General features: G+C 54.7%; 1 protein-coding gene across 1 annotated transcript; it reads right to left on the reverse strand.

Moving 5' to 3' along the window:
- Positions 1 to 364: 364 nt before the first annotated feature.
- On the reverse strand, positions 365 to 21,978 carry NR2F6 (nuclear receptor subfamily 2 group F member 6). Its single transcript, XM_067560009.1, has 4 exons — positions 21,454 to 21,978; positions 15,010 to 15,104; positions 7,884 to 8,408; positions 365 to 3,621 (listed from the first exon to the last, which is right to left on the reverse strand). The coding sequence occupies exons 1-4, from the start codon at positions 21,726 to 21,728 to the stop codon at positions 3,347 to 3,349; spliced, it is 1,170 nt and encodes a 389-aa protein (XP_067416110.1). The 5' UTR covers positions 21,729 to 21,978; the 3' UTR covers positions 365 to 3,346.
- Between the last annotated feature and the right edge of the window lie 3,089 nt (positions 21,979 to 25,067).

A 25,067-nucleotide genomic window follows, 5' to 3' on the forward strand; every position in this document is an offset into this window, starting at 1 on the left:
CCACGAACCCTCGGCCAGAGTTGAGCACTTGGGGTGCAGCGAGGGCTCAGAGCTGCTCATTCGCCGCGGCGTGGCGGCAGCGTTTCAGCTGCTCTGAAAATGCCATCTGGTGGCAGGGCTCGGGGGCAGCTGAGCGGCCACTTGGGAAATGCCAGCGGCCCCTAAATAGCTGACCTGGGCACCTAACGAGGCAGATAGAGCACCTTTAAGGATCTGGGTGCAGCGTCGTTGGTTCAGGCAGCAGTAGCAAACGTCTACGCACAGGCCAGCCCCTGGAGGGGCACAATGAGTCCCACGGTGAGTACGGGTTGCGCTCTTGGGTCCAGGAAAGTTTATTCCAGAATAAGAAGGCACCAGACAGAAGCATAAAACACGCTTTCTTTATTAAGCTATTCTTTGGCTGAGCCCTTTCCCAAGTCGGCCTTTGCAGGCGGGCTTTGACAGCGCTTAGTCCTACGAGACGTTCAGTCCAACAGCAGCAGGAACACGTTGACGGCATTGCGGCGCTCAGCTTTTGTGAAGGGGAAAAGTTCATTTCCCAGCCCCTTCGGGACCAAGACCTTCGGCATTGTCTCCCCGTAGCAGGATTCAGCGGCCAGGCGGCTTCTTTTTTCTGAACAGGAAAATTGAATGAAGGGCACCAAACCTGACTTGAACATTTCAAGCATCGGCGCGGTGAGCGGTTTTTGCCACTCATGATAATATCTCACAATGCCTCGGGGGTCACCAAAAAGCCCCTGCGCTCGGGGGTTAAGTGCAATCGGGTTTAGTGTTAAGGATCTTTGCATAGAAAAGCAGAATCCAGGGCCTTGTATTTTCAAGCGTGACTAGAGATTTTGGGTACCACCTTTTCTGGATGCCCAGCGTAAGCCACCGTAAAGGGGGCTGTGCTTTCAGAGCGTGCCCAGCACCTGCTTTCTGAAAGTCAGGACCCTTTAAGGTTCTCACGTTGGACCTGCCAAAATCCCGAGTCGCTCTTGGAAAATGCAGGTTCAGGGTCCTATTTGCCTCTGGAGTCAGAGACCACTTTGGAGTAGCAAAGTGAATGTGTCATTATAGTTAGCACTTCACATCTCCCAGCCACCTTGCAAACATGGATTAACTCCAAGCAAACTGAGTCTGGAAGGTGGCTGCCTTTAAAAAACAGTGCATGCCCATTTGTTTAATGCAGCGCCTGCGGCACGAGCATCCGCAAGGGTCATGAGAGCTCTCTTTTTAAAAGGAGTTTTTAGGGGAGTTTGGGTCAAAGATTTGCAAGGCTGCTGTGCTGAAAACAGTCTCCTTCAACATATACTGAAGGGGGAAGCAGGCATTCAAAATCCAGGTAGCTCATTCCGAAGCATGGGGGGTCGAAGGCCAGTACCTTCCCCAATATACGCCCACCAGAGCACCCCTTTGGAGGGATCCTCTTTATTGACTTCAGTTCATCTGTTTAGGATCAGTGAACAAGGATTCTATCTGCAGCAAATCAATCAGAATGGCAAATCCCTCACTAATCCAGCCTCCTTTTGTGTACACGCTGCACCCTGCAGAAGCAGAGAGCAGACTTCCCTGTCGAGTCTGTCCATGGCAAGGAGACGCAGGCTTGCATAACTGTGGGGCAGAGGACACGGTTCCGGGAACAGCGTCTGCCCCAGATCTGCCTCGCTTTGCACTGACCCGCCCTAGCTCGGGTCTCTTCTGCAAGAGCAACAGCCATGTACTCCAGCAACTGCAAGGGATCTTTCCTTGTAGGAGAAATAAATCATGCCCCACGGCCCAGTTTAGCGCATAACCCTGAATCTGGGTCAGCCCTGCCCTCACAAAGAGTGATTTTTACCCACTGCCTGGATTGAACAATGGCTTTTTATTTTGCCAGGCAGAGCGACTCTGCCGCTCGGTCCCCTCCCTTCCACTTCAGGTGTGTGCAGCCTAGCTCCGTGCCTGTCCGCAAAGGCTGGGCAGAATTAGGAGAAGGAAACAGCTGGGTATTTTAAAAGGGGGGGGGGGGCGCAGGGGAAGTGACAATGTTTTCTACATATAAGGGTCTGCGGTGTAAAGCAGCTGCCTGTTAAACTTTCCCCGACAGGATCACAGGTGGAGAAGGACTGGCTTGAGCTGAGACAAGATGGGAGAAGTAAAATATGTAGAGTGGTGAAATGAATGGGGGTGAGGGGGAGACGCCATCCCCAAATCCAGGAAACTCCCGGGCCAGGAACTGTAGGGCTAGAGGCAAGGTGAATTTGGGCTGGGCGGCAGGGAAGCGTAGTTGACTGCGGGAGCCGAGGGAAAGGGGGGAAGCCCGTTGAGTTCTTCAAGCACAGGCAGGGCAAAGCACTGAAGTGTCCAGTCCAGGGGAGCTCCAGCCGAGGAAGGCCAGACTGGACCTGAGCAGGGGCCCGTCTCAGCCCGTGGCCAGCCAGTGGATTAGATGCAGGTGTGGCTGGGTGGCTTGTAAAGAAGGTGCAAGAACCCACGCGAAGGCCTAACCTGACTCCTTCCCCTCCCCAGAAACTGGCTTTATTTCCCTTCAAAACCTCGGTTATTTGAACCCATCGCAGGCCGCAGAGCTCTGTTATTCCCTGTGACGGTCTGCAGTGGGCTAGGAGATGGGGCACCTCGCTCTCTTCCCCCTTCTAGTTCCTAGGTCCAGTCTGCCCCTTTCCCTTTACCTCCAATTCTAACCGGTTCTGCAAGACTCCAGAGATGGCTGCTGACTATTTTTTCTGACATTTGTAATTTAGACCATGCACGCAAGGCAGACGGGGCCGGCACCCCTGGCCTCCTCGGACTAGCTCAGAGGCATTGGGCACAGCGACAGAATAGCCCAGGGGCCGGCTATTTCCCACCTGCGCTGTCCCTGCCCCGGGGACAGGAGTCAGGGCCCATCTCGCGTTCAGAGGTTTTTAAAAAGGGTGGAGGGTTCACATCCAGAAAGCACAAACCGGCTCTTTTTCGTTTGCCGTCGTTACTTGTACAAAGCCGTCTCTGCCCCCTCCCGCGGCTCTGAAAAGTCAGGGCAGAAAAATCAACGGCTCCATCCTTTTGCTGACCCGGCTCCCTGGGTGTGGAGGGGGTTTGGTGCACTGATGGATTGGGGGGGACGGACACATGGGCGAGTTGCTAGCTAACTTCGACCAGTGGGGGGAGAGGGGGGGGGCAGGCACAGCATCTATCCTCCTGAGCGTAGAAGCTTGTGATTCTGGCCTTGAAAATAACGGCACCAGGCTGAGCTCTGGCCTTGCAGGAAATGCTTGATGAAGGGCCCCGCCAGGAAGGGCCGAGCGGTGGTTTCTGGGCGCACGGGCTGGGCTCCAAAGCAGCGGCTGGGCTGGCGAAGGGATGAGGGGAGAATTCCTGCCGACTCCTACTGCCCCGTCCCGTAAGACCAGTTGAAGGTACTCCCGGAGAGCAGCATGTCCCTGATTAGTGTTTCAATGGGCGTCTTCCCCACCAGTCTCATGAAGAAGAGCTGGGAGATGAGCGAAGCCGGCACCGCCCGGAGCGCCGGCAGTCGCAGCAGCAGCCTGCCGAAGCGCTGGGGCTGAGACGGGTACTGGGCCCGGACGTACTCCGTCAGGGCCACCTGGGCTTTCTCTTGCAAGCTCTCCACGTGGGCAGGGTCCGAGAGGCCGCAGGCATCTGCAAAAGGCAGGAGGGAGAATGGTTAGCGGAGAAGAGCGGGGACGGAGCTCCCGGGGGACCCAGCGCTCTACGCTAAGGGCTGCGGGTCCTGCTGCACGGCACAGGTTTGAAGGCCAGGCGCCAGAGACGGTGCCATGCCTCCTTGCCCCCCCCAACATTCTTGCCAGGGTTTGCTGGCCCCGGCGGGTCCCCTCCTTGCACGTGCTCCCGCCTCCCAGTCAACTGCCCTGCGCCTTCTGCAGCCACCGGAGCAAAGTGGGGACCAAACCCTCCTGCTCCGTGCTGGTGGCAACAGCCAGGTGCAGGGCAGGTGACCTGGGCCCGGCTGTGCCACCAATGCAATCAGCCCAGGCCAGGGGCCGCCCGTGCGGGACGGGGAACACCAGCACGGCAGGCGGCAGCAGCGGTACCTACCTACCTCACGGCTTCCATCGCCCCCGCATCTAAGCACTTCCCGGGTGAACTGGCTGAACACAGCAAGGTCCCTGCGCAGGATCTTCTGCTCCCACCCCGCTCCCCTGGCTACGGAAAGGCCCGAGCCTGTGCCTAGGTTGACAGTGTTGCCTAGTGGAGAGAGCACAGACTTGGGCGCAAGGGACCTGGGTTTCATTTCCTAGCTCAGCCACTGGACCTGCTCAGTGACCTTGGGCAAGGCAGACCCCTCTTCCTGTGCCTCAGTTTCCCCATCTATACAATGGCTATGGATACTGTGCTCCAATGGAAAACGCTATATGGAGCAAGGGATTATCGCTTTAGTCTGCACACAGGGACAAAGCTCCCGCAAACGAACACAAGAGGCTGGCTCCCCCCAGCTCTTACGGCACAATATCGCCCCAGAGAGCAGCGTGGTTGCAAGAGCCCCCCACCCCCCGGAGAAGCCTTGGGGTGAGGGTGTAGATTGGTTTCAGTTTAAGCCCAGTGCTGCTCTCCCAGCAGGCTGCATTGGCATGGGAGCCCCGGCACGCCACAGCCACACGCGTGTAGCCGGGCGGGGACCGCCAACCTTGCGTCAGCAGCTTTCGCTTGAGTTCCCTGCAGCCAGTCTCCAAGCGTTAGCAACTCAGCCTGCCAGCTGACACGGAAACACAGCCGGCCTCTATTTTATTAACCGCCCAGCGGCTCGTGGCCAGCGCAGCTGCTCTCCCCAGATTTTTTTTAAGACCGCGGCAGCACGGCCGTGTTAAACGGAGACGGAAAGGCATCAAACCACGGCCTGCCGGTGCCCGTGTGTCACGAGCTCATGGCCGTCAAGTCAGGACAAGTCATCCAGGCAGGAGCTGGGATTCTGAGCCGATGGCTTCAAAGAATAAAGTAGCCAAAACTCAGCAGGTGAAATCCCGGCCCTACTGAAATCAGTGGGAGTTTTGTCATGGACTTTGACCGCGCTAGGGTTGCTCCGGGGGTAACGGGGGCTGCCGGGGCGTCGCGTTTCAAAAGCAGGCCCTGAAACAAGTCTCGCTCTCTCGAGGTTGGGGATCCAGGCGCTGGCAAGCAAAGTATGTGTCTAAGTCCCAGTCGGGTCTAGTTTGACTGAATGGCTCTTACAGGGGCACAGCTGCCGCAGCGTGAAGAGAGAGGAGCCGTTTTGCTGTGTTTAAAGTTAAGCCGGGGTCTTTAGTGCTTTGCTGAGCTGGGGGCCAAAGCTTAGGACCCAGTCCTGCGATATAACCACCATACAACCCCAGTGACAACGGCTCTTAGCACCTCATGCAGCCGGGCAGGGGAGACACAGTCGCCTTGTATTCTATTTCTGTCTAAATGGGCCCAGAACATCACTTGCTTTCCCCCTTTCCCATCCTACATCTCTGGCTACCTTCATTTTCCTGTCACTTTCCCCGGCTAAATCAAATCACCGGCAGTCTATGGCTCTCGACAACGCTGCCATTAGAGGCCTGGTGCGCACGTCCCACTATGTCAAGCCAAGCATTTTGCTGTCTGGCCCCAACACAAAAAAAAACTGTAAAAAGCCTGCCTGCGTTTAATCCAACCAGCGCTAATGGGGTTCTTAACAGAAATGCTACAAGCCAGAAAATCCAACCCGGAGATTTGCGAGAGGATGGAAAGTTCCTTCATCACATTAGCTGGCCCTGGGAAGGAGAAAGAGCTGATTGGCTGATGAGCTACAATTGGTAATTAAATTGTAACCCCACATTGTCAGACTGCTCTGGCTAGCGCGTCGTTTAAAGGGCCCATCCAATCTCCCCCTCCCCCCCTCCTCTTTAGAAAGGAGTAAGAGACCGTAGGCTGGGCAGTGTTGGATAACCAGTTTTCTCTGCTAGTGACAGGCACCTAGCCTCGCTCCAGAGACGAGGGATCCATGGGATTTTGCCTTGTTGCTGTAGCATGGCTGGAGTTTTGCATGGCTCTTAAAGGGACAGCCCTGTTGCGTTGTGCTGCAGTATTAAGAGATGACAGATAACAGCCGTTCTCAGGGCAAGGGCTCTTTAATTGATTTTTTTAAATTAACCGGTTCTGGTTGATGTATCTGGAGCTTTACCGTGAGGTGCATCCTGTAAAGTGTCTCCCCCTGCTGGAAAGTCACCACCTCAGGCTGGGGTTTCCAAAGGAGCCTATGAGAATTAGGCACCCAAATCCCATTGAAACGCAACACAACTTAGGTTCCTAAGTCACTTAGTAGCTTTTTGGAAAATTTTACCCTTGGGGCTTAAACCCCTTAGGTTATTTTGAAAACTCCCAGGCTTCAGCTCGGTTCTTTTGGTACCAGGAGATTGTGTCAGTGGGAAAAGCAGCCATGCCAGGTGCACGTCTTATTACACACTTGCACATTGACAAGGTCTTTAGTTGTGTATAAGCATTCACTGCAAACACACACACAAGAGGCCACTCCTGGGAGCATCCACAACCAGCGACAGCTGCGCCCCCAAAGGCACGGGCTGGGATTTCTCTAAAGGAGCCAGTCGCCAGCGCATGTAGTGCACCGCCAGAGGCAAGAAATGGGCCCTGCAGCGTGTCCTGAAGGTCAATAAACTCGGGTCACTTTGCACCAAGATGCGGGGAGAGTTGCAAAGCCAAGGGGCCTCCCAGACCCCACCCGCCCGCTTGCCTCCTCCACGTGCTAATTTGGATCTATTGACGGTATTTTTATCACACACACACACCCCACAGCATCTGACCACCTCACAATCTTTAATATCTTTATCCTCACAACCCCCCCCCCCGGGAGCTGGGGCAATGCTATCATCCCCCTCGTACAGAACCGAGGGACAAAACCTGTCTGGCCCTAAGCAACTTGCCCATGGTCACGCGGGAAGGTCAGTGGCAGGGGAGAGAACTGAAGCCAGGTCTCCAGCATCCCAGTCTAGCACCTGAAACCCTGGATCCTCCTTGTTCTCTAGATCTACGTTAATTAAAACTGCAGGGCGTTCCTCTAAGGTCCTACCGTGTAAAGACTTCCTGACTCTCTCTGGGGGGCACTGTGTAGATTGATAGATACCAACAGAGAGACAGAACAGTTTTCAGAGCAGCCTGTGGCTCTTCCAGCATGGCCACTCAAAGAGCGGAGGCACAAGCCCCTCAGTAATGCTTCCCAGCAGGAAGTCCCGTCTCCCCAAGGCAGTGCAGAGCGCTCCTCCTTACAGGGGCGATCGCTGCAGCGTGGAGAGGCGGGTTTCCTTTCCACAGCTGGCTGAGCCAGCGTTAAACTCGTCACATAATTACAGCACTAACTTTGACTCCCGACGGCGGCCTCGGTCCTTTTGGCGTCTTGCGGTAGCTGCCTCCTTTCTGACCGTTAAATGGGAAGCCTCTCTTAAACATAAGGATAATTGATTTGGTGAAAGTAGAGGCGACAGCGGGAGCAGCTTTGATATTACTGGCGTTCTCCGCCTCTTGCGGCACACGCGGGCGCTGGAGAACGCTCCAGACGGCAGACGGACACCCGGGTTCAAGGCCCAGCTCTGCCATGGATTCCCCTGGGGAATGTCACTTCAGGCCAGATTTTTAAAGGTACCGATGTCCACAGGAGTTAGGCGCCTCGCTGCTTTTGAAAATCTCACTGGCAGCCACCTGCACCTGTAGGTGCCTAAATACCTTTAACAATCTGGCTCTTGGTCTCTCTCTTGGCCCCAGTTTCCCTACCTATAAAATGGGGATGATGATCCTTCGCCTTGTCTCTCTTTGTAGCCTTTCTGGGAGCAGGGCCTGGCTCTCCCTCTGTCCGTGCAGCAGCCAGCACGGAGATCAGCGGGGGCCTCTCGCCGTGCCCGTGCAATGAAGACTAGTATGCAGCAGCCACTCACCTGGCGTGAAGAGGGCTATCGCCTTCAGGCAGCTATACTCCGCAGAATCCACCTGCAACCTGTTGAGTTTTTCCACCTGATCCTGAAATATCCGGATCTGGTCCATGAAGGACACCACGCGGTCGGCGGACATGGGGGAGGCGTGGAAGCCGGCCGCGGCCAGCAGGGGGGCCATGTGCAGCGGGAGGGCCGACTGGGCGGCGTTGAGGACGAAGAGCTCGCTCCAGCTCAGACGCAGCAAAGCCACCTGGTCCGAGATGGGCAGTTCTGGGAAGAAAGGGATGTTCCTGGCCCACTCCACCGTGCTGAAGAGCAGCCGGGCCGCCAGCTCGCAGATGTTGTCAATGCCCATCACGCTGCCCTGCTGGGTGTACTGCGAGCCGTAGCGGGCGGTCGGGTAGGGCTCCGCCCGGAGCAGCTGGGAGATGAGTTCTGAGACCGGCTGCCCGTTGAAATACTCCCCGCTGAGCATGGCGCTGGGGCTGGTGCTGGAGTGGGAGGGCGGGATCCGGCCTCTCTGGACAGCTGGAAAGAAAGAGGAGAGATGAGCTCCCACCCTGCAGCGAGGACGCTACCGCCATGCGCTATGGCGACCATCGCAGCCTAGACTCCCGCGTTTCATCCGGCTGGGGCCCATCACAGAGGCTGCAAGCTGCTACACAACGAGGCAGTCGCTATTATTAGTGGTACAGTAGCTTCCAGAGGCCCTAGCAGAGATCAGGACCCAGCGGGCTTGGAGCTGTATTGTCTGACATCCAATCCAGGACGGGTCCTGCCTCAAAGAGTTCACAGCCTTCACAAGCAAAGGGGAGGAGAGGGGAGGGGAAGCTGAGGCACAGAGCGGGGCAGTGACTTGCCCACGGTCACCCAGCAGTTCTGTGGCAGAGCCAGGGACAGAACCAGGCACCCTGACTCCCAGACCAGCACTCAACCCACCGGGCCTCACTAGAATCCATCTGGACAGACCTGTGATGCCTCGCATAAGGACGCTGTTTGCCAGCAGGGTGCATGCCTGAAGCCTTCAGCACCACCGCACGGGTCCCTATCACGAGAGCTACAAGAGTTACTCCATTGGCTGGTACCAGTAGCAGACTGTTATCCAGCCCCTGGAGAGATACATGACACACACCTGGCCAGTTGCACATACTAGAAATATTTATCTGAAAATAAGCTAAACCTCCTCAGCACCTGGGTGATATCACCCCCGCGACCCCTAATTATCTGTGAACCAACGCTGAACGCCAAAGACAAGCAGTGGGCTAGACCCTATAGTGAAGGGCACTGAAGGACTCTGGCTGACTGACGCAGGCCCACGGGTCTCTTCTAGATGACTGGAAGCTTTGATGACAGGTCTGGTTTTAACACAAGACCTAGACCAACAACGTGGAGGATTTCTGGGGCTCAGGGCGAGGCATCCCCAGAGACGAACCAGGGGTTCAGCACGATGCGGTGGCTGGCGAGAAGGTGAAGGAAACCCAGGATCAATCAGCAGATAATCTTGGCACACAGCCCACCTCTGGGCCAGTCGATTTCCTCTCCATTAGCAGGCGGGATTCCAAGCTGCATTGAGTCCAGGTTTCTAATCTCCAAGCAGCCGCATGAAGTTTTTTGGGTTTTTTTTTTCACTTGCTCTACAGCGAGATGATTGCTTGCCAAGGTCATTTCCTGGCAGCAATCATTTCTTTGCAATGAAAATGGGCATCTTCAGTAAACTTCTTAACCCTGGAGGTGCTTCTCTTTCTAATTGCATTCTAAGAAAGCTATTTTTCAGCCCCCGTTAGCACCCACTGTTTGCTCGACCCCCAGTAATGAATTTATGAGCTGTTCTTGCAGCACTTAAATGAGAGTTATAAATCATATTAAGTGACAATAATGCTGTCTCGACTCCTCGGGAAGGAGGAAATTATGTCCTGCTCCTAATATCTCTTCCCTCTGCTACGTTTCTACTGAGAAGCAAATGTGCTGTAGCAAGTTGAAACACAAAGGGACCCCACAGCCATCGCTCTTTTCCCACAGCAAGGGTCGAATCTGCCCAGAACAATGGTTGTGATTTTCAAACCTGGGTACTTAAAGTTAGGCATCTAAATCCATAATTAGGCCTCTTAAATAATCCTCCCTAGTGCTTTTCATCAGTAGAGCTCGAAGTGCTTCACAGGGAGAAACTGAGGCACCAAGAAGGGGAAAGGACTTGCCCCAGGTCATCCAGCAGGCCAGAGCCAGGAAAAGAGAACCTAGATCTCCAGTCCAGTGTCCTAACCACTAGGCCATGCTGCCTTTCAGAAGCAGTGAGCAAATCCCATTGGGGTCAGTACAGCCACACTGCGAACCCGGTTGCTTTTCTAAGCATCCAACTTTACACACCTAAGTGGAAAGTGCTGGCCCCTTTCTAGAGAATTGACCCGGGGAGTCTGAGCATAAAAAATGCCTTCAGTCTCACAGATGTAGCTGAAAAGCGCACGCACGCACACTCTATTCCAGCCCCTTTCAACTACTGAACCTTGCAAGACATGACTAGCAGCATGGACACGCTCACTCTGCCCGGTTGTTGGGTCAGATCCCCAGAGGGGCTACACCCATTTACACTGGCAGCGGATCTGTCTTGTCCTGTCCCAAAGCCCCGATTCACTTAACCCGCGTAAATGACTCAAGCGTGTACTGAAGTGCTTTGCTGACTTGGGGCCTGAATCTGTTACGTTGATGGCAGCCTGAGATCCGCTCTGCTCCGCTCCACATCACGTCGCTGCGCGCTGGGGCCAGGCACACAGCTGCTGTGGCAGGGCTCATTAACAGATGTCATGCCCATGACGTTAGTGGCACGCAAGGGGCCTGAAGCCAGGACAGACAACGCGCTCCTGGTCTCCAAACCTTTAGCCTGAATTGACCAGCCGCAGACACGGGGAGGGAAGGGAGGCAATGGAAAAGCACTGGCGTTGGGCAGGAGTTGCTAACTTCCTGGGGGCCACGAGGGCCCAGCAGCTCTGAAAAGCAGATGCAAAGGGCTCCGCCACTTTTCGCTGAGTTCCTCTGATTTATGCCAGCTGGGGAGCCAGCCCAGCACAGGGCCACGATCTTACTGCATGCCACTGGAAACATGGCTGCGTGTGTGGAAGATCTTCAGAGCCTGGAGGAGAGAAGCTAAGAATATCTTGTTCTAGTCCCCACACTGGCCTGGCCTCTGGGGTGATCCTGGGGAAGTCACTGCTCCGCTCTGTACGGAGAATGATCCTGACCTCCTGAGCAAAGCACTTTGAAGTCTAGGGATGAAAAGCACCAGGTAAGAACTAGAGACTATTAAACACTGACTGACACCACGCAAAACGTGAGCAGCGAATTTAAAACTCAAGAGGAATCCACAGGAATTTAAAAATCAAGGCTCATTTGTCTGCTAAACTCTGTCCATTCTCTTACTCATCCTTCTCCCTGCGTCTCTCATCACATCCTCTCTGACACCTTGTGCCACAGTCCTGCACTTTGTGGTTTGGCTCCAAGGCAAAATGGGCGTGAAATGCCACCGCGTATCATCCGCAATGTTTTACGTTCGCTTTGCACTGGTGTCAGTGATTGCACAAGAAGCAGGGTGGGTGGGAAATCTGGAGCAGGGACTGCGGCCTTCATTGGTTTGCACACGCTAGTGTAAGTAGTTATTTCTGTAGTGTCCTATGTTCCCCCTTGTGCAAATCACTCTGCAGGCTCCACCTGTCGCAAACCCATTGTCCTCTCTTCCCAGCAGGTGTCTGTTTATTGTCACTCCCTTCCCAAGTCAGGAACCTCTCGGGGTATCCCAAGCAAGTGAAACCTCAGTGCTTGTAGCTAATCATCCTGACCGGCCAGTCCTGCTCTCAGACCTCATAGAGTAACAGAGGGAGCAGCAGCCTCCAAGAAAAATCAGGCAGACGGGGTCTCAAGTCAAGTACCCTGAATGAGTGGCCACTTCTGAAAACTTTGGCCTAAACTCCTTTGTTCAGATGAAGATTGCAAGCTAGGATCATCGGAATTACCAGACTGGATCAGACCTGTGGTCCATTTAGTCCAGTAGCCTCCGAGAGTGGCCAAAACATGCTGCTTCAAAGGAAGGCACAAGAAACCCTGCAGTGGACAGTTATGAGATAAGCTGGAAAAATTCCTTCCTGACCTCCACTGGTGTATGCCCTGAAGCATGAGGATTTATAGCCATGCCAAAGTTCTTTGTTATTTTAATGCTGCCTGTAACAACATTGGACATTCTCATTCTCCACAGAAATATTCTGCCTCAGTTAAAAACAACTCTGCTCAGTTCTTCACGCCAGTGCTCTTTTATGGCAATGGGTTCCACCGACCAACAGTGCATCATGGGAAAGGATTTGCTACGCCTGCCACCTCTCAGTTCCACTAGGAGGTGCAGAGGAGTCCCTGATTGAAGTGGGGCCCCTGCGTTAAGGGGAGGAGAGAGGTTGGGGGCTGACAAGGATCCCTCTGCTTTCCGGTGCTGGAAAGTCGGGAAACTGACTCAAGAAATGCTTGCGAAGGTTCTACTCAGTGCAACACAATGCCAAAGATAACAACAGTCGCCAACGCCATCTGCCACGCTGTACGCCTCCCCCATGCCTCCCCCCCGGCTATATTGCCACAGAAATTTGCATAACTGAGTCAATATTGGAACTGCAAAGGATTATTCTAAGCCAGTCTAGGTTCCCATCTGTGACCTTTACAGCTACTAGGTCATGTGGTCTTGTACAAGGCTCCAGGTGAGTCACCTAATCTCGCCAAGGCTTCAGCTTTCAAACAAACACCACCTGTTTTACTGGTATGGCAGGCGCCCAAGGGCAGTTTTAAATGGTAGAAATGGTTTTGCATTCTGCCCTGAGACTGGGATTTCACCGTGACAATAATGGCTGCTCCCGGATACCCGCAATCAGCTAGGGTATTTCCTGGCCATCTGGGAGAACGTCCCTGGGCAGCAAGCAGGGGCCAGATCCTCTACTTTGTTTCATGGGTACAATTCTGCTGACTTCAAAGAAGTCTTGCTGGCATCAAACTAGCAGAAGGGTAATTAAATCAGTCCCTCCAGCTGCCGTACCTGGCATGTAATCAACCCCTGTACTATGCATGGTGCACAAGACACATGGGAGGTAAAATCCTCATCTGGTGTAAATTGTAGGGGGTAGAATGTAACTTACTAAAAGAAGCAACTTGGGAGTTCCTGAATCCCCTAACCCTACCCCCACCCCTAGGGCTGGTTTTAATTCTGATTAAAAATCTAAACCTGTTTCCCAGCGGCCCCAATTCTCCTCCCGCTGGCCCAAAGCAAGGAGGAATTCCACTGCACCCGTGCAAATCTGGTGCGAGAGAGAGGAGATCAGGCCTGGCATTTGTAGCCCTCCCCACCACGTGTCCAGTCACATCTCTGTGAAGCACGTGCCTTGGGGTTTACAGGCTGCTTGGGTGGGCCTCGGCTTCAGGTTCTGATCCAGCAACACCATCCCTGGCTGCAGCCTTTGCACACCCACTTTGAGAGGCGGCGGCAGAGCAGCTTTCACTAGCTATAAAAGCCCCACAGAAGGAGAATCTGCAGCTGCTCTGTCAGAGGGAGGGAATGGGGCATTTCAGGGGGATTTTACCCTCTTCCCCTTCTCCAGATGCACTGGTTCTGATTCTGAGCCCATCAGAGCTCTTGGGGCACAGCTCATGGGGGATTTGGGGGAAGGTAGGGGGCTTATACCCCCTTTGCACCTCCCAGGTTATGGGGATGCTGGATCCGTTCAACCACTTGCATGAACTACAGCAGCTCTGGGCACTGCTTGCCCTGGCTCCAATGGTCCCAACCTACAGGCAGGAACAGCTGGAGAGCAGGCTGCCCTCCTTCCCTGAACATGCCCATAGGCTGGGGGTGCTGTGGGTTGCAGGATAGGGCCAGGAAGGGCATGCCCCCTTCACGGCAGGGCTGAATCTTAGCCCCTCCCTGACACCGGAGGGGTTAGTTTAGCTGCAGGCAACAGACGGTTTAAAAACACTGGGAGAGGTTTTCAAAGGCAAAGACAAGCGTTGGGCACCCAAATCCCATGGGCTTCCCACTGGGAGTTAGGTACCTAGCTGCCCTCTGTGCTTTGAAAACAACCCCCACCCGAGGCATGTCACTGATCACAGACGGTGCTGATCCACGCAGACGACGGCTGGCATTTTCGAAGGACCCTACGGGGAATTGCCTGTCCGATTCCTCGTTGAATTTCAAGTGGGGTTTGGAAGCCTCAATCCTTGATAAAATTCCAGCCAGCGTTTCCGGCACAGTCACATCTCAGCACTGGTTAACCACCAGCCCGCCTCACGGTTTCCAAGCAACAGCCATTCGCGAGCTGCTGGTGGAGGCCAGCCGCGCTCTCACTCATGCCCCAGGGCCTGACTTTCCAGAGAGCGCCGTTTCCAGGAGGCACCCAACAAAGTGGCTGGGTTTTCGGGAACGCTCCTTGGCTGCTCAGGGCTCTAGGAAACCTGGCCGCCAATGTCACAGGGGGAGCTGCTGGGGGCTGAGAACTCTGGGCCTTATGATGACCTCTAGATGGGAGCGGAGCTCTTTTGAAAACCTGGCCCCAAGAGCCTAAGCGTGTGTGGATCCGGTCGTATCAACGCACACTGGGGATGACAGACCTGGATACACTCTGCACAGAGGGGGGCAGTGAGCCCCTCCCTGACTCTCACAGCGCGTGTGCATTGGCCACAGCTTAGCGGTGTCCGACAGAGCAACCCCTGAGCAGCTCTAAATTACGTCACCTTGCTCTGGGCTCTAGGGGCACATCCACACTGCAGCTGGGAGCCAGCCAGGTAGACAGGCTAGCTGCCCATGCTGCAACGTCTATGCTGCTATTTTTAGCTCGCGCACAGCTAGCACCTGTCTGCCTACTCCATGGCGACATACTGCCATTGGGAATCAGCACAGCCCCACCCCATTCCCAGGATGTGTCCCCTCCGGCCGTGTTTGTGTGGTTGACATAGGAGCCAGTTCCCCTCCTTCACCCCAGCTGGGATCTCCTCTATGCCAGGGGAATGCTCAGCTGTCTAGCGAGTGCCAGATTCCACCAGTCGGGGCCAGCCAGGTGTTACTCTACCTCGCCCCTTAGCCGCAGCCAGCTTGCAAAACCGTTGGCCAAGTTACCTTCTTTCCTCATTCCCACGCAGAAACACTTCTTCAGGCGGCAGTACTGGCACTGATTGCGGTGGTGCTGGTCAATCTGACAGTCTCGGTTAGACCTGTGTGTAAATCAGACAATAATACACCATTGCAAGAAGGCAGAAAGTGCTGACCGATCGGGTGGTGAGGACAATATCTTTTGGGACAAAAAAAAGTCACCCGCCATGAGGAGAAGTGTTATTTTGTCAGTTAAGTACAGGGAGGAAGGATGATAGTTAGGGCATGAGACTGGGGTTCAAGTCCCAGCTATGCCACTGACTCCCTTGTGGGACCCTGGGCAGGTCACGTCATCTCTCTGTGCCTCAGTTTCCCTGTCCAATGGGGATAACAGTGCCCTACCACAAAGGGGTGTTGGGAGGATAAAAACAGAGATTTTGAAAGGTTCAGATACTCCAGTAAAGGAAGCCACGGAAGTATTTTAGCTAGCCAGACGGGGCAGAGTGTTGTATTACAGCATGGCCCCCATCACGCCAGGTGCTACACATACGTATAGCAAGGCAGTCCTTGCCCCAAAGAGCTTACGGTCTAAACTGACAAGACGGACACCGGGCGGGAGAAGGGAAGGATCCTGATCCCCACTGAACGGGTGAGAAGCTGAGGGCCAGAGCGATGAAGGCCAGGGTTTTCAGACTGGCTCAGCGCCCCAGCAGGTGTCGTTGAGAGAGAGGGAAATACGGGCTCTGAAATGGGGCTGGCTTCACTGGGAACTAGCGAGAAGCTTTGCTCCTTGTGTCATCCACGCAGCCGGTGAAGCGAAAGGGGGCGTTAGGCCTCCAATCCCGCAGTGTGGGTGAGTGCCCTCGTGCCCCTGCGGGACAAGTCACACACCCCACCCTGCCGGGGAAGGGGGCCTGCAGTTCCCGGCAGAGCCAAAGGGAAAGGAGAGTTGCTCAGGATAGAAACTCTGCTTCACCGAACAGCTCTCCTGGTGAACAGGAACTGCCCCCAGCTGCCAATTGCTGGGACCCCGGGATGAAATTCACCCCCTGTGCAGAGGCCCAGCACTCAGCCGCCAGCAAACCATTTTTATTCAGGACGGCGTTTAAGAACGTACTGAAAGCTATGCACGGGCTATGCTGCCCTGCACCGGGATATGCCCCCACACTTGAGGGCTTGTCCAGAATCAGGGCCTAACTGAAGCCTTGTCCATGGGCTGGCCTGGCTGGGGAATTTTGCCTGCCAATCCATCGCTCGGGAAAGGGTCCAGCCCCCACCCCCCAGGAGAGCTGTTCGGTGCAACGTCCCAGCACTGCTCTGCCTCCCAACATGGCAAGCCCCCCAGCAAGCTTTAAGGAGGGTCAGTGGAGTGAAACTGAAAACAGCTGAGCCAGCGACCCTTTTGTTCCCAGCCCCTTTCACCAGAAACTTGAAGAATTCCAGCTATTTCCTATGAGAACATCGTGGCCCTTTCCAGGCAGGGGAAGTGAAGGGGTCACTTCTCTTCCCAGTACACACAACTCATTTACCTCCAGTGCTAAGTAAACAGTAACCGGGTGAGAATAATCCCCACCCCATTAAAGTCTGTTGATTGCTTTCCCAGGTACTAAGTCCTTACTGATTTATTTCCATGGGCATACCATTCAGCTGTCAAACGAAGGCCTTGTCGACAGGGGCAATTTGCCCTGATTTCAACCATTAGCCTGGCTGCCCACGGGCAAACGCGGGTAGGCGGGTTTAAATCACTATCTGCGCCTGGGCAAGTGACTCGCCTTCGGAGCAGGGCCCCTCTGAAGTCACCGGCAAAAGTCCTCAGAACAGATCCTGAACCGTCGGAGCACAACTGAAATCAGTGCAGTGATGACACCAGTTCACGATCTGCCCCCATCGGGTTCAGTGGGGCCGGGATTTCCCCCCACCATTGCAAACACTGGCTTCACCTGCCTTCTTTATGAGTCTTCAGCCTAGCTGCGCTGGTGCAAACTGGGCACGTCCCCTGTAGACAAGGCCTGGGTGACACCTGCTGCTTCCCCCCACTCCCAGTCTACCCTGCAGAATCTCGGTCACTCGGGAATGACCGGGGCTTTCCCCTTTGAAATGGATGAAGCGCGGGATCAGAGAATGCACGGCACCTCTGCTAGTGTCACTGGCCATGTGGGAGCCCCCCCATATTTGGTAGGCTCTGCAAACGCCCAAAGACGTGGGCCGTGCCTCCAGTGCAAGGAGACTGAAAACAAAGTGGGAAAGGACAGAAATGAAGCGTGTGAGCGGCAGAGTCGGGGTAACAAAGTCGGTGGCTCCTTTTGTTTTCTATGTGGACTAGAGAGACCCAGGGCGATCCTCCGCTAGCGTGAACCTGTCTAGCTCCATTGTCTCCGCAAGAGCTGTGCATCTCGCACCAGGTGAGGGACTGGGTCTGACAGAGCTTTGAGGGGAAGGTCGCGGGGGACGAATGGTGGAAAGCGTCTGCATAATGGAGGGGACTCAAGGGAGAGGAAGGGTGATGGGGAGGCGCAATGGAGAGCCGTGCAGAGGCCAGACGTTATTGCTACGCTTCCAGGCGCTATGGGCCAGATGGTGAGCCCCTCTCTGCAGCTAGGAGCAGTTCCATGAGGCTCCAAGCCCCAGTCACTGCTCACTCGCAGGGGCAAGGGTCTCCCAACCCGGCCCGCAGTTCAAGGCTTCCAAAACCAACCCAGACGCTTTCCTGCATGAGCTCAATTGTACAGACTGCATGGAGAGGGAAGTGACTCAGCAGGGTCACTCTGAGAGTGGAGGGGGGTGGACTCAGAGCAGAGATGGGGAAGCAAGCCATCAGCCCAGGTCTCGTCCCCACGGGCTCTTCTCCTGGCCCAGCAGGTGTGTAAACAAGGACGAGCAAGAGAAAAGGCACCTCCCCCCCCCCTGTTGTCACTTTAGGCCTTACCTTTTAGACCAACACCAGGCAAGATGTGACTAGGAAACACAATCAGAGAAGTGAACACGCAGGACCCATAACTAACAGCCCTGCTGCTCTGCTCAGGAGTCTTTATAAAGAATGGTAAATACTAATAATTATGGGGTCCATGAAAGCCTGCGGACCCGGTTTTGCAAAGCACTTAAGCATGTTATTAAATGCCACTGACTTCAAGGAGACTCACACACAAAGTGTTTTGATGACTAGGGATCAGCTGATTCTCACGCTTAAAGTTAAGCACGGGCTTAAATGTTTTGTTGAATCAGAGCCAGGAGGAGGCGTTCTCCTTTCTCTCCAGCCCTTTCATGTGCGATCAGACCCCGTTTGCCATCACATTCAGGGTATGAGAAGCATGTTTCCATAGTCAGAGATGGGAAGTAGCTGAGGGTAGGGATGGGAAACCAGGGTTTTGTTCTCCCACGTGGGCAGGCTATCCGGAGATTCTCTCCAGGATCCAAACCTGGCACCGCACGCAACAATGAGCTGGAATAGGTGATGCACTGCCCTGGTGACTGGGATCCTAGGCCTTCTTCAACCACAGATATTTACTGCCCAACTCACAACTGAACAGAGTTTATTGTTCTATTTAAGAGAAGTAAATGGTGGGGTGCGAAGGAAGCTTTAAAACACTCCCAAAATCTGACCATTTGCATTCAGGGTGAGTTGCCGCCCCTTGTCCCCAAACAGTTTTGCAAATTGTTCCATTGAGCTTTGTTCCTTCATGAGTAGGACAGGGCAGTAGCCCTGTAGGGCCTGATTTTTCCTAAGGGTTCAGCTGCCGTCTAGGCAGTAGAATAAGCAACCAGATTTTCTAAGAAGTTCAGCACATTGGACGCTGAGGTCTTTTCAACACAAATGGCTGGAAGTGTCACAAGGGGAGCAACCCGGGGACCGAGCACTTTGGAAAATCTACCCCCGACTGCGGGCACCGAGTGTTTGAAAATTTGGCCCTTTGTCTGTCAAGAGAGACGAGCCATAGACATGAGGAAGGCGTAAAAGTGGAGGATTGGTTCTGACTTTATAGTTTCAAGGGGATCCACTGGCAAAATAATGCATGATTCAGTGAAAGGCAGGGGGGAAAAATGCAAACCATGCACGGGGGCCAGTCAACCTGCAAAGAAACATTAGCCATTGCCAGCGTGAGTGAAAGCATTTGGTTATACCTCGGAATCCTGACATGAATACCCTAATTTTTACATGACTCCAGAGAAGAACCACATAAGGATTCACCAACAGTTCAAACTGGAATTAATTTACCCTGAACCTCACCACTGTGTTTAACGCATTTAAAATGTGTTGCTGATAAAAAGTTATTCTAGTGGAGAAGCAATAAATCTAAACCTCAGATTACATCTTCATCCCAAGGCTGAGTTACAGTGGTTTGGGCTGGAGCCTGAGAAATTGTTTGGATCACAGATCCTTCTGAAAAGAGGGAGGGATTAGAGTGCAGCAGAAGAAATTTACTGCAGACAAACCAGGGTCTGAATAGTGCTATTGGTCAAATTCCATTCAGACAGTGCAGGCCAAAACCTGAGCTTTCGTGGAGCTAAACTGATCTATACCAGATGAGAATCCAGGCCTCTTGTTACAGGGAGAGCCAAAAATATATGTTATATTTTTAAAAGAGAAAAAAGATTTGTATGTTATTTTCAAACTTAAAGAGCTGTATTTAAAGCCAAGAGTTCTTCGCAAGTTCACTATCGCTATATAGGAAGATGTGAGAACACAGGAGGCGTGTATTGTGCTAATTATGCAATTAGGACAGCTCATTATTTAGTACAAGAACTAAACTGAATCCAGCTCCGTTTTTAAAATTCAAATTAGAGCAATTTTGGCTTGATGTTGCTTTAAGGAAGCGCACTACAGGACTGCCTGGGGAAGAGCCTCGCTTAGGAACTGTGTACCAAGAAACTAGCATTTTTATTTCATCCTGCGTTACGCTCAGCACACAGGGAACACACTGACCCCTGAATAGGTGCTCTGATACCATGGTGACAGGCACAGGGTAAAATCCTAGATATGTTTAAAGAACACTATGTTGTTTGGGCAGCACACAGGCCAGGCCAAGAGGAGAACAAATATATTGACAGACATGAAGGTCTGGCTGGAAAGACGTACTACTCTTCTTGATACATTTGGACCTAACTACTAAGCAACAAAATGCCTCTTATCTTCTTTCTTTGGAAAAATAAATGTTCTGTGCGTTTGTTCCCTCTGTAGTTCAGAATGCTGGCACTTCCAATAGGAGATATATCTATCAATCAGTCTTCAAATATCAGTCACACCTTGCTCTCAGCTAGTGCTTTTCATCAGTAGATCTCAAAGCACTTTATACAGTAGATAAGTATCATTATCCCGATTTAACAGGTATGGGGAAACTGGGACATAGGAAGATGACATAGGAAAGGTTTCATTGAATGTGTTGTGTCCACATACCCAGAATTCACAGTGCTGGCAACATACAATAGGTTTTTAGGATACTGCGACCTTCCCAAACCCAAAGTGCAGGGGACACACAAACTTTGTGCAATTTCTTTTAACAGCTGCAGGATTAATTTCACGCACACCACCTCCGTAAGGTCAGTTGCACAAGACAGCATTCCTGCTGTTAAGAACCCTCTATAGAAAGAGGAAAGCAAGTTCACTCCCAGACAAGAGCCAGGCACTGACCGGTAGGTAGGAGAGTCTGTTAATATAGGCACCATAGTGAGAAAAATCCTGTGTGGAGCCATTCCTATGGAATCTCTAGCGTCACTGGTTTAGCAAGTACCGTTATGCAAAATCTGATGCTTGTTACAGAACCATACATGCATGTGAGCCTCGATTTGCCTTTGTGTACCTTTACTGCTCAGCCTTGAAAAATATTTTTCTTGTAAGAAGCACCAACGCCACTGACCAGCCACTCTAGCCCTCTTGGTTTTCAGAGCTACTCCTGGTTCACACCACAGTGCGAGGAGAACTGAGCTCCATCATAGATTGGGATTTGTGCTTTTGGTGAAAATTAGCCGCCACGTCGCGTTTTTAAAAACATTGCTCTCTGCTGAGGCCCCTGTGAACCTGATGACTTGATATAATGACCCCTCCAGGTTTGCAAAGGACTGTACAGCCATTAGTTAATTAGCTGCCACACTGCACTGAGATGGGAAATCTTAGCACAAGGAAGAGCCTGCCCAGCACCCTGCACCGTGTGTCGTCACCTGTGCTGGTGCAAGCGGTCACACAAGAGGCCAGGGCTGAGGCCCATTTTGCACTGGTGTAAATGGCCACCCAAGGGGCAGGCCCAGGGGATTCTGGCCCACTGCTGCGCTGGGGCAAGGGAAGTTGTGGAATCTCCATCGCTGGAGGATTTTAAGAGCAGGTTAAACAAACATCTGCCAGGGGTGGTCTAGCTGCCTGGAGTGCAGGGGACAGGACTAGGAGACCTCTCCAGGTCTCTTCCAGTCTCACACCTCTGCGCTCCTAAGACAGACCCCTGGCCCCATGCTGGGAGCCAAGCGAGCCAGGTGAGCCCCTACCTGCAAGTGTAACTCAGGTTCCGCCGGATGCTCCGCTTAAAGAAGCTCTTGCAGCCTTCGCAGGTGAAGACGCCGTAGTGCTTCCCGCTGGACTTGTCCCCGCACACCGTGCAGTCCACCTGGATGCCCGGCTTGTCCTCCTCCCCGGGCTCCTGGTCACTCACCACCCCACCTTGGGGCGACACCAAGTCCTCTTCAGAGGGGCGGGGGTAGCCTTTGTCCACCCCGTTGGTCTCTCCGTTCGGGTCTCCCCAGCCTCCAGCCACCATGGCCATATCTCCGTGGGGCAGCCCAGGGAACGCCGACGCTTTCGGAGGGTGACAGGGATCAGCCGTGGGGAGAGAGCAGCAAGGGACCGGTGAGTGGGGGCAGGAGGGGAGCCCCGGCCTGGGCTGCACCTCACAACCCCCCCGCCCTCGCTTCGGGCTCTGACCCCTCCCCCCCCCCACGGAGTCCGGGGGGGTGTTTTAAAAATTCCGGAGAATCAGCCTGCGCCGGAGCCGATTGATTCTGGCCCCCTGTGTGTGGGGCGGGGGGGGGGTGGGCAGCTCCGGGACAAGTCCTGCCCCCGAGCCCCTCGGGATCCCAGCCCCAGCTGGGCTGCAGCCGCCGCCGGAAAAACAAGTCCAACAAGTTTGCAGCGGCGGGGTGGGGGGTGCGCGGCGCGCGCGGGGGCTCGCGGCTCCGGGCGCAGGTCGCGGGCAGCGCAGGGCAGGGCGCAGCGGGCGGCTAGAGGCGCATCGCGGCGCCGGGCCACGAGCCCAGCCCCGGCGCTCGCTGCGGCGGCCGCTGCCCCGGCTGGAGTCCCGTCCCCCCCCGGTGGGCGCGCCGCCCGGCTCCCGGGGGCCGCTGGAGGGGCGAGAAGGGGGCGCCCCCCCCCGCAGCACTCCGCGATCGTGCCCCTACGGGACGCCCGGCCGCCGCCGGGGCTGCAGCCGCATCGCGGCCGGCGCCTCCCCCTGCTGCTGCTGCGGCTGCGGCTCGAACGCCCGCGGGCCCCGCCGCCAGCCTCCGCCCGCCGAGCAGGGCTCGGAGTCAGCCCCAGCCGCCGCCGCCGCGTCGCGAACGCGATGCTCCTCCCCGCCCCGGCGGCCCGACCTCCTCCCCTTCCGCTGCCAGGCCCTCCTCCTCCTCCTCCGAGCCGGCCCCTGCCCTGCCCTGCCGCTGCCCCTCTGCCTCCCCCTTCCCGCCCCCTTCTCCCGGCTCTGCAGGGGCCAGGGCCCGAGGGGAGCCGGCCCCTGGAAGGAGGGAGGGAGGGAGGGAAGTCCGGGCTGGGAGCAGATCCTGGCGTCCCCAGGCCTGGCGGGTCGGTGCGAGGACGCGGGGGGATCCCCCCCCTGCCCGCCTCCCCGCCCCGGCAGGACCCCTTCCGCCCGCCCCCCGGGCTCACCCGGCCGCCGACACTGCGCTCCCCACCCTCGGGCCACTGCTCCCCGTCCCGGGCTGCCCGCCGGGGCCCTTGGCCTTCCCGGCACCGCCCGCCCAGGGGGGATATTACTGGGACTCCTGGCTGCGGCTGCCTGGCCGCTCTCCAGCGCTTGCTGTGCACGTGAAAAGGCGTTTCAATTTCCCTCGCAGTCAGCCGCCCTCTGCTTCCCCCCCCCCCCCCACACACACACACACACACAACACACCCCCTCCCCGGCTGCCAGCCGCCCTGTTTGCTTTCGCCCACGGTCCCCAGCAGATAACAGGAGCCATTTCCAGTTTCTCCGGTCTGGTTCCCGTCGGACTTTCCAGAGGGTGAAAGGCGCTGCGCATTCCTGGAAGGCCTGCAGATAAGGAGGGTGAGGACTGGCCAGGCCGTAGCAGGCTCAGGGTGCAGTACTTCCTGCCCTGGCTGTTTGTCCGGTGTTACAAAATGTCCAGGTGCAGCAAAATCTCCCCTACCCGGCAGCCCTCGATTGTCATCCTGGGGGCATAGGAGTTGGAAACACCCATCCCGCAGCCTGTGCCCACTATGGCACGTTTACCTTAGGAGAAATAATAATATTGCACCAGATCCCTGGACCTGGCTTTAGGGTTACCTCTGTGCTGCACAGCAGCAGTGGGGCTAGGACTCAGGTTCCCATTGTGCTAGGCGCTGTACGTGCACACGTACCAGTAGGAAACACTCCCTGCTCCAACCAGTGTACAATCCAGCCACAGGGCATGAGAAAGGGAGGATTATTCTTCCCATTTTACAGAGGGGGAAACTGTGGCACAGAATGATGAAGTGACTTGCCCAGGATCACGAAGGGCATCTGGCAGAGCCAGGGGGTGAACCTAAATTTCCTGAGTCCCCCCCACTGTACCTTCTCCCCAAGGCCAGCCCGTCTCTCTATTATAGTTTAATTTGACCTTTATTGAATAGAGCAATTCTTTTCCCAAAACACTTCGCACACTATAGTGTTCACTCGCCCGTTGCCCTAGGATCGTGAAAGGTGACCCTCGCACGTTCAGGGTGGGGTGCTGTTTACAGGGTGGGACAAGGACCCCAAATTGAAATGTGACCTTGATATGCTGGGTCACTAAAAGGTCATCGGCTTACACAGAGGATATTCACTTCACCTGTCGGATTGTCACACGGAAGAGAAGGAGTTCCAGTTTGGAGGAATTCGTTCCTGGAGAACAGCCCAAGGTGAACTGGCTGAGGCTATTTCTGAGAGCGGCTCCTGCCCCGATGGCTGAATTGCTCCCAGCTAGAAGCTTGAGAGGAAGACATGGATCGTTACACCCAGCCCTGGAATGCAGCCACCTCTGGAGTAGAACATGACAGCTGTTTTACAGCACACAGCAGGGACGTAGTTTCGGACCACAGAAAAGTGCTGTATCCAGCTGTACTGCAGTGGTGGGGATTTAGCGAGATGGGAAGTAATTACCCATGTTTGGCACGTGGCCAGGAGAGCGTTAGCATATCCCCTCTTCTTACAAAACGTCCCATGGGATATTCATAATCAGAAGTAGCACAAGGTCTTCGTTTTAAGTGGCGTCTGAAACACAGCTCCTGCACCCGCACAGCCCACCGTTGGGGAACAGACTCTGTGCAGAGCACTCACCTGTGGGGACATCCTAAAGCCGCCTGGGTTCTCTTTGTGGGTCTCCCAGCCGCAGAGTAAGCAGGTCTGACCGTGACCTCCCACGGGGGGGCACAGCAAGACGACGGGAAAGAAGTGTGGCTGGAATGTGTGTGCGTGCACACGCACAGTGCCTGCTCACTAGCACATGAGCTCCAGATTTATTCTGGTTAAGCAAAATCTTATTAACAAATCAGTAGCAGGGAGAGAGGCCGTGTGGGAATCAGGCACCTTAAAGGCTGGAAATGCATCCTGCCATCAGTGTAACGCTGACCTGTTAATAATTAACTAAGAAATAAACTACAAACAAGGCAAGTGAACTGGGACTAGATCCCTTGCTGCCCTACGGCCCGTAGCCTTTCACCTGGGGGCCAAATTCTGCACTTGGGTATGTTGCAAGGGCCTGGTTTTGTACCAGAATTTGCAGCCTGGCTTTGGTTAGCAAAGCCCAGGGCAAAGGGCCCAGCCCTGGGACTCAGGTGACCTGCCTGCTGTTCCCAGCTCTGCCCCTGACCTATTGTGTGACCCTGGGCAAGTCACATCAACTGCCTGTCTTGA

Source organism: Emydura macquarii, unplaced genomic scaffold (assembly GCF_026122565.2).
Source record: "Emydura macquarii macquarii isolate MOO-44397 ecotype Brisbane River unplaced genomic scaffold, CSIRO-AGI_Emac_v2 contig_306, whole genome shotgun sequence".
Taxonomy (NCBI): Eukaryota; Metazoa; Chordata; order Testudines; family Chelidae; genus Emydura; species Emydura macquarii.

Excerpts from the sequence above, each read along its gene's own strand:
- NR2F6 (XM_067560009.1), bottom strand. The coding sequence starts at position 21,728 with ATGGCCATGGTGGCTGGAGGCTGGGGAGACCCGAACGGAGAGACCAAC. Across the intron at positions 15,105-21,453 it reads AACCTGAGTTACACTTGCAG|GTCTAACCGAGACTGTCAGA; the intron begins GTAGGGGCTCAC and ends ATTTACACACAG. Across the intron at positions 8,409-15,009 it reads CGTGGGAATGAGGAAAGAAG|CTGTCCAGAGAGGCCGGATC; the intron begins GTAACTTGGCCA and ends CTTTCTTTCCAG.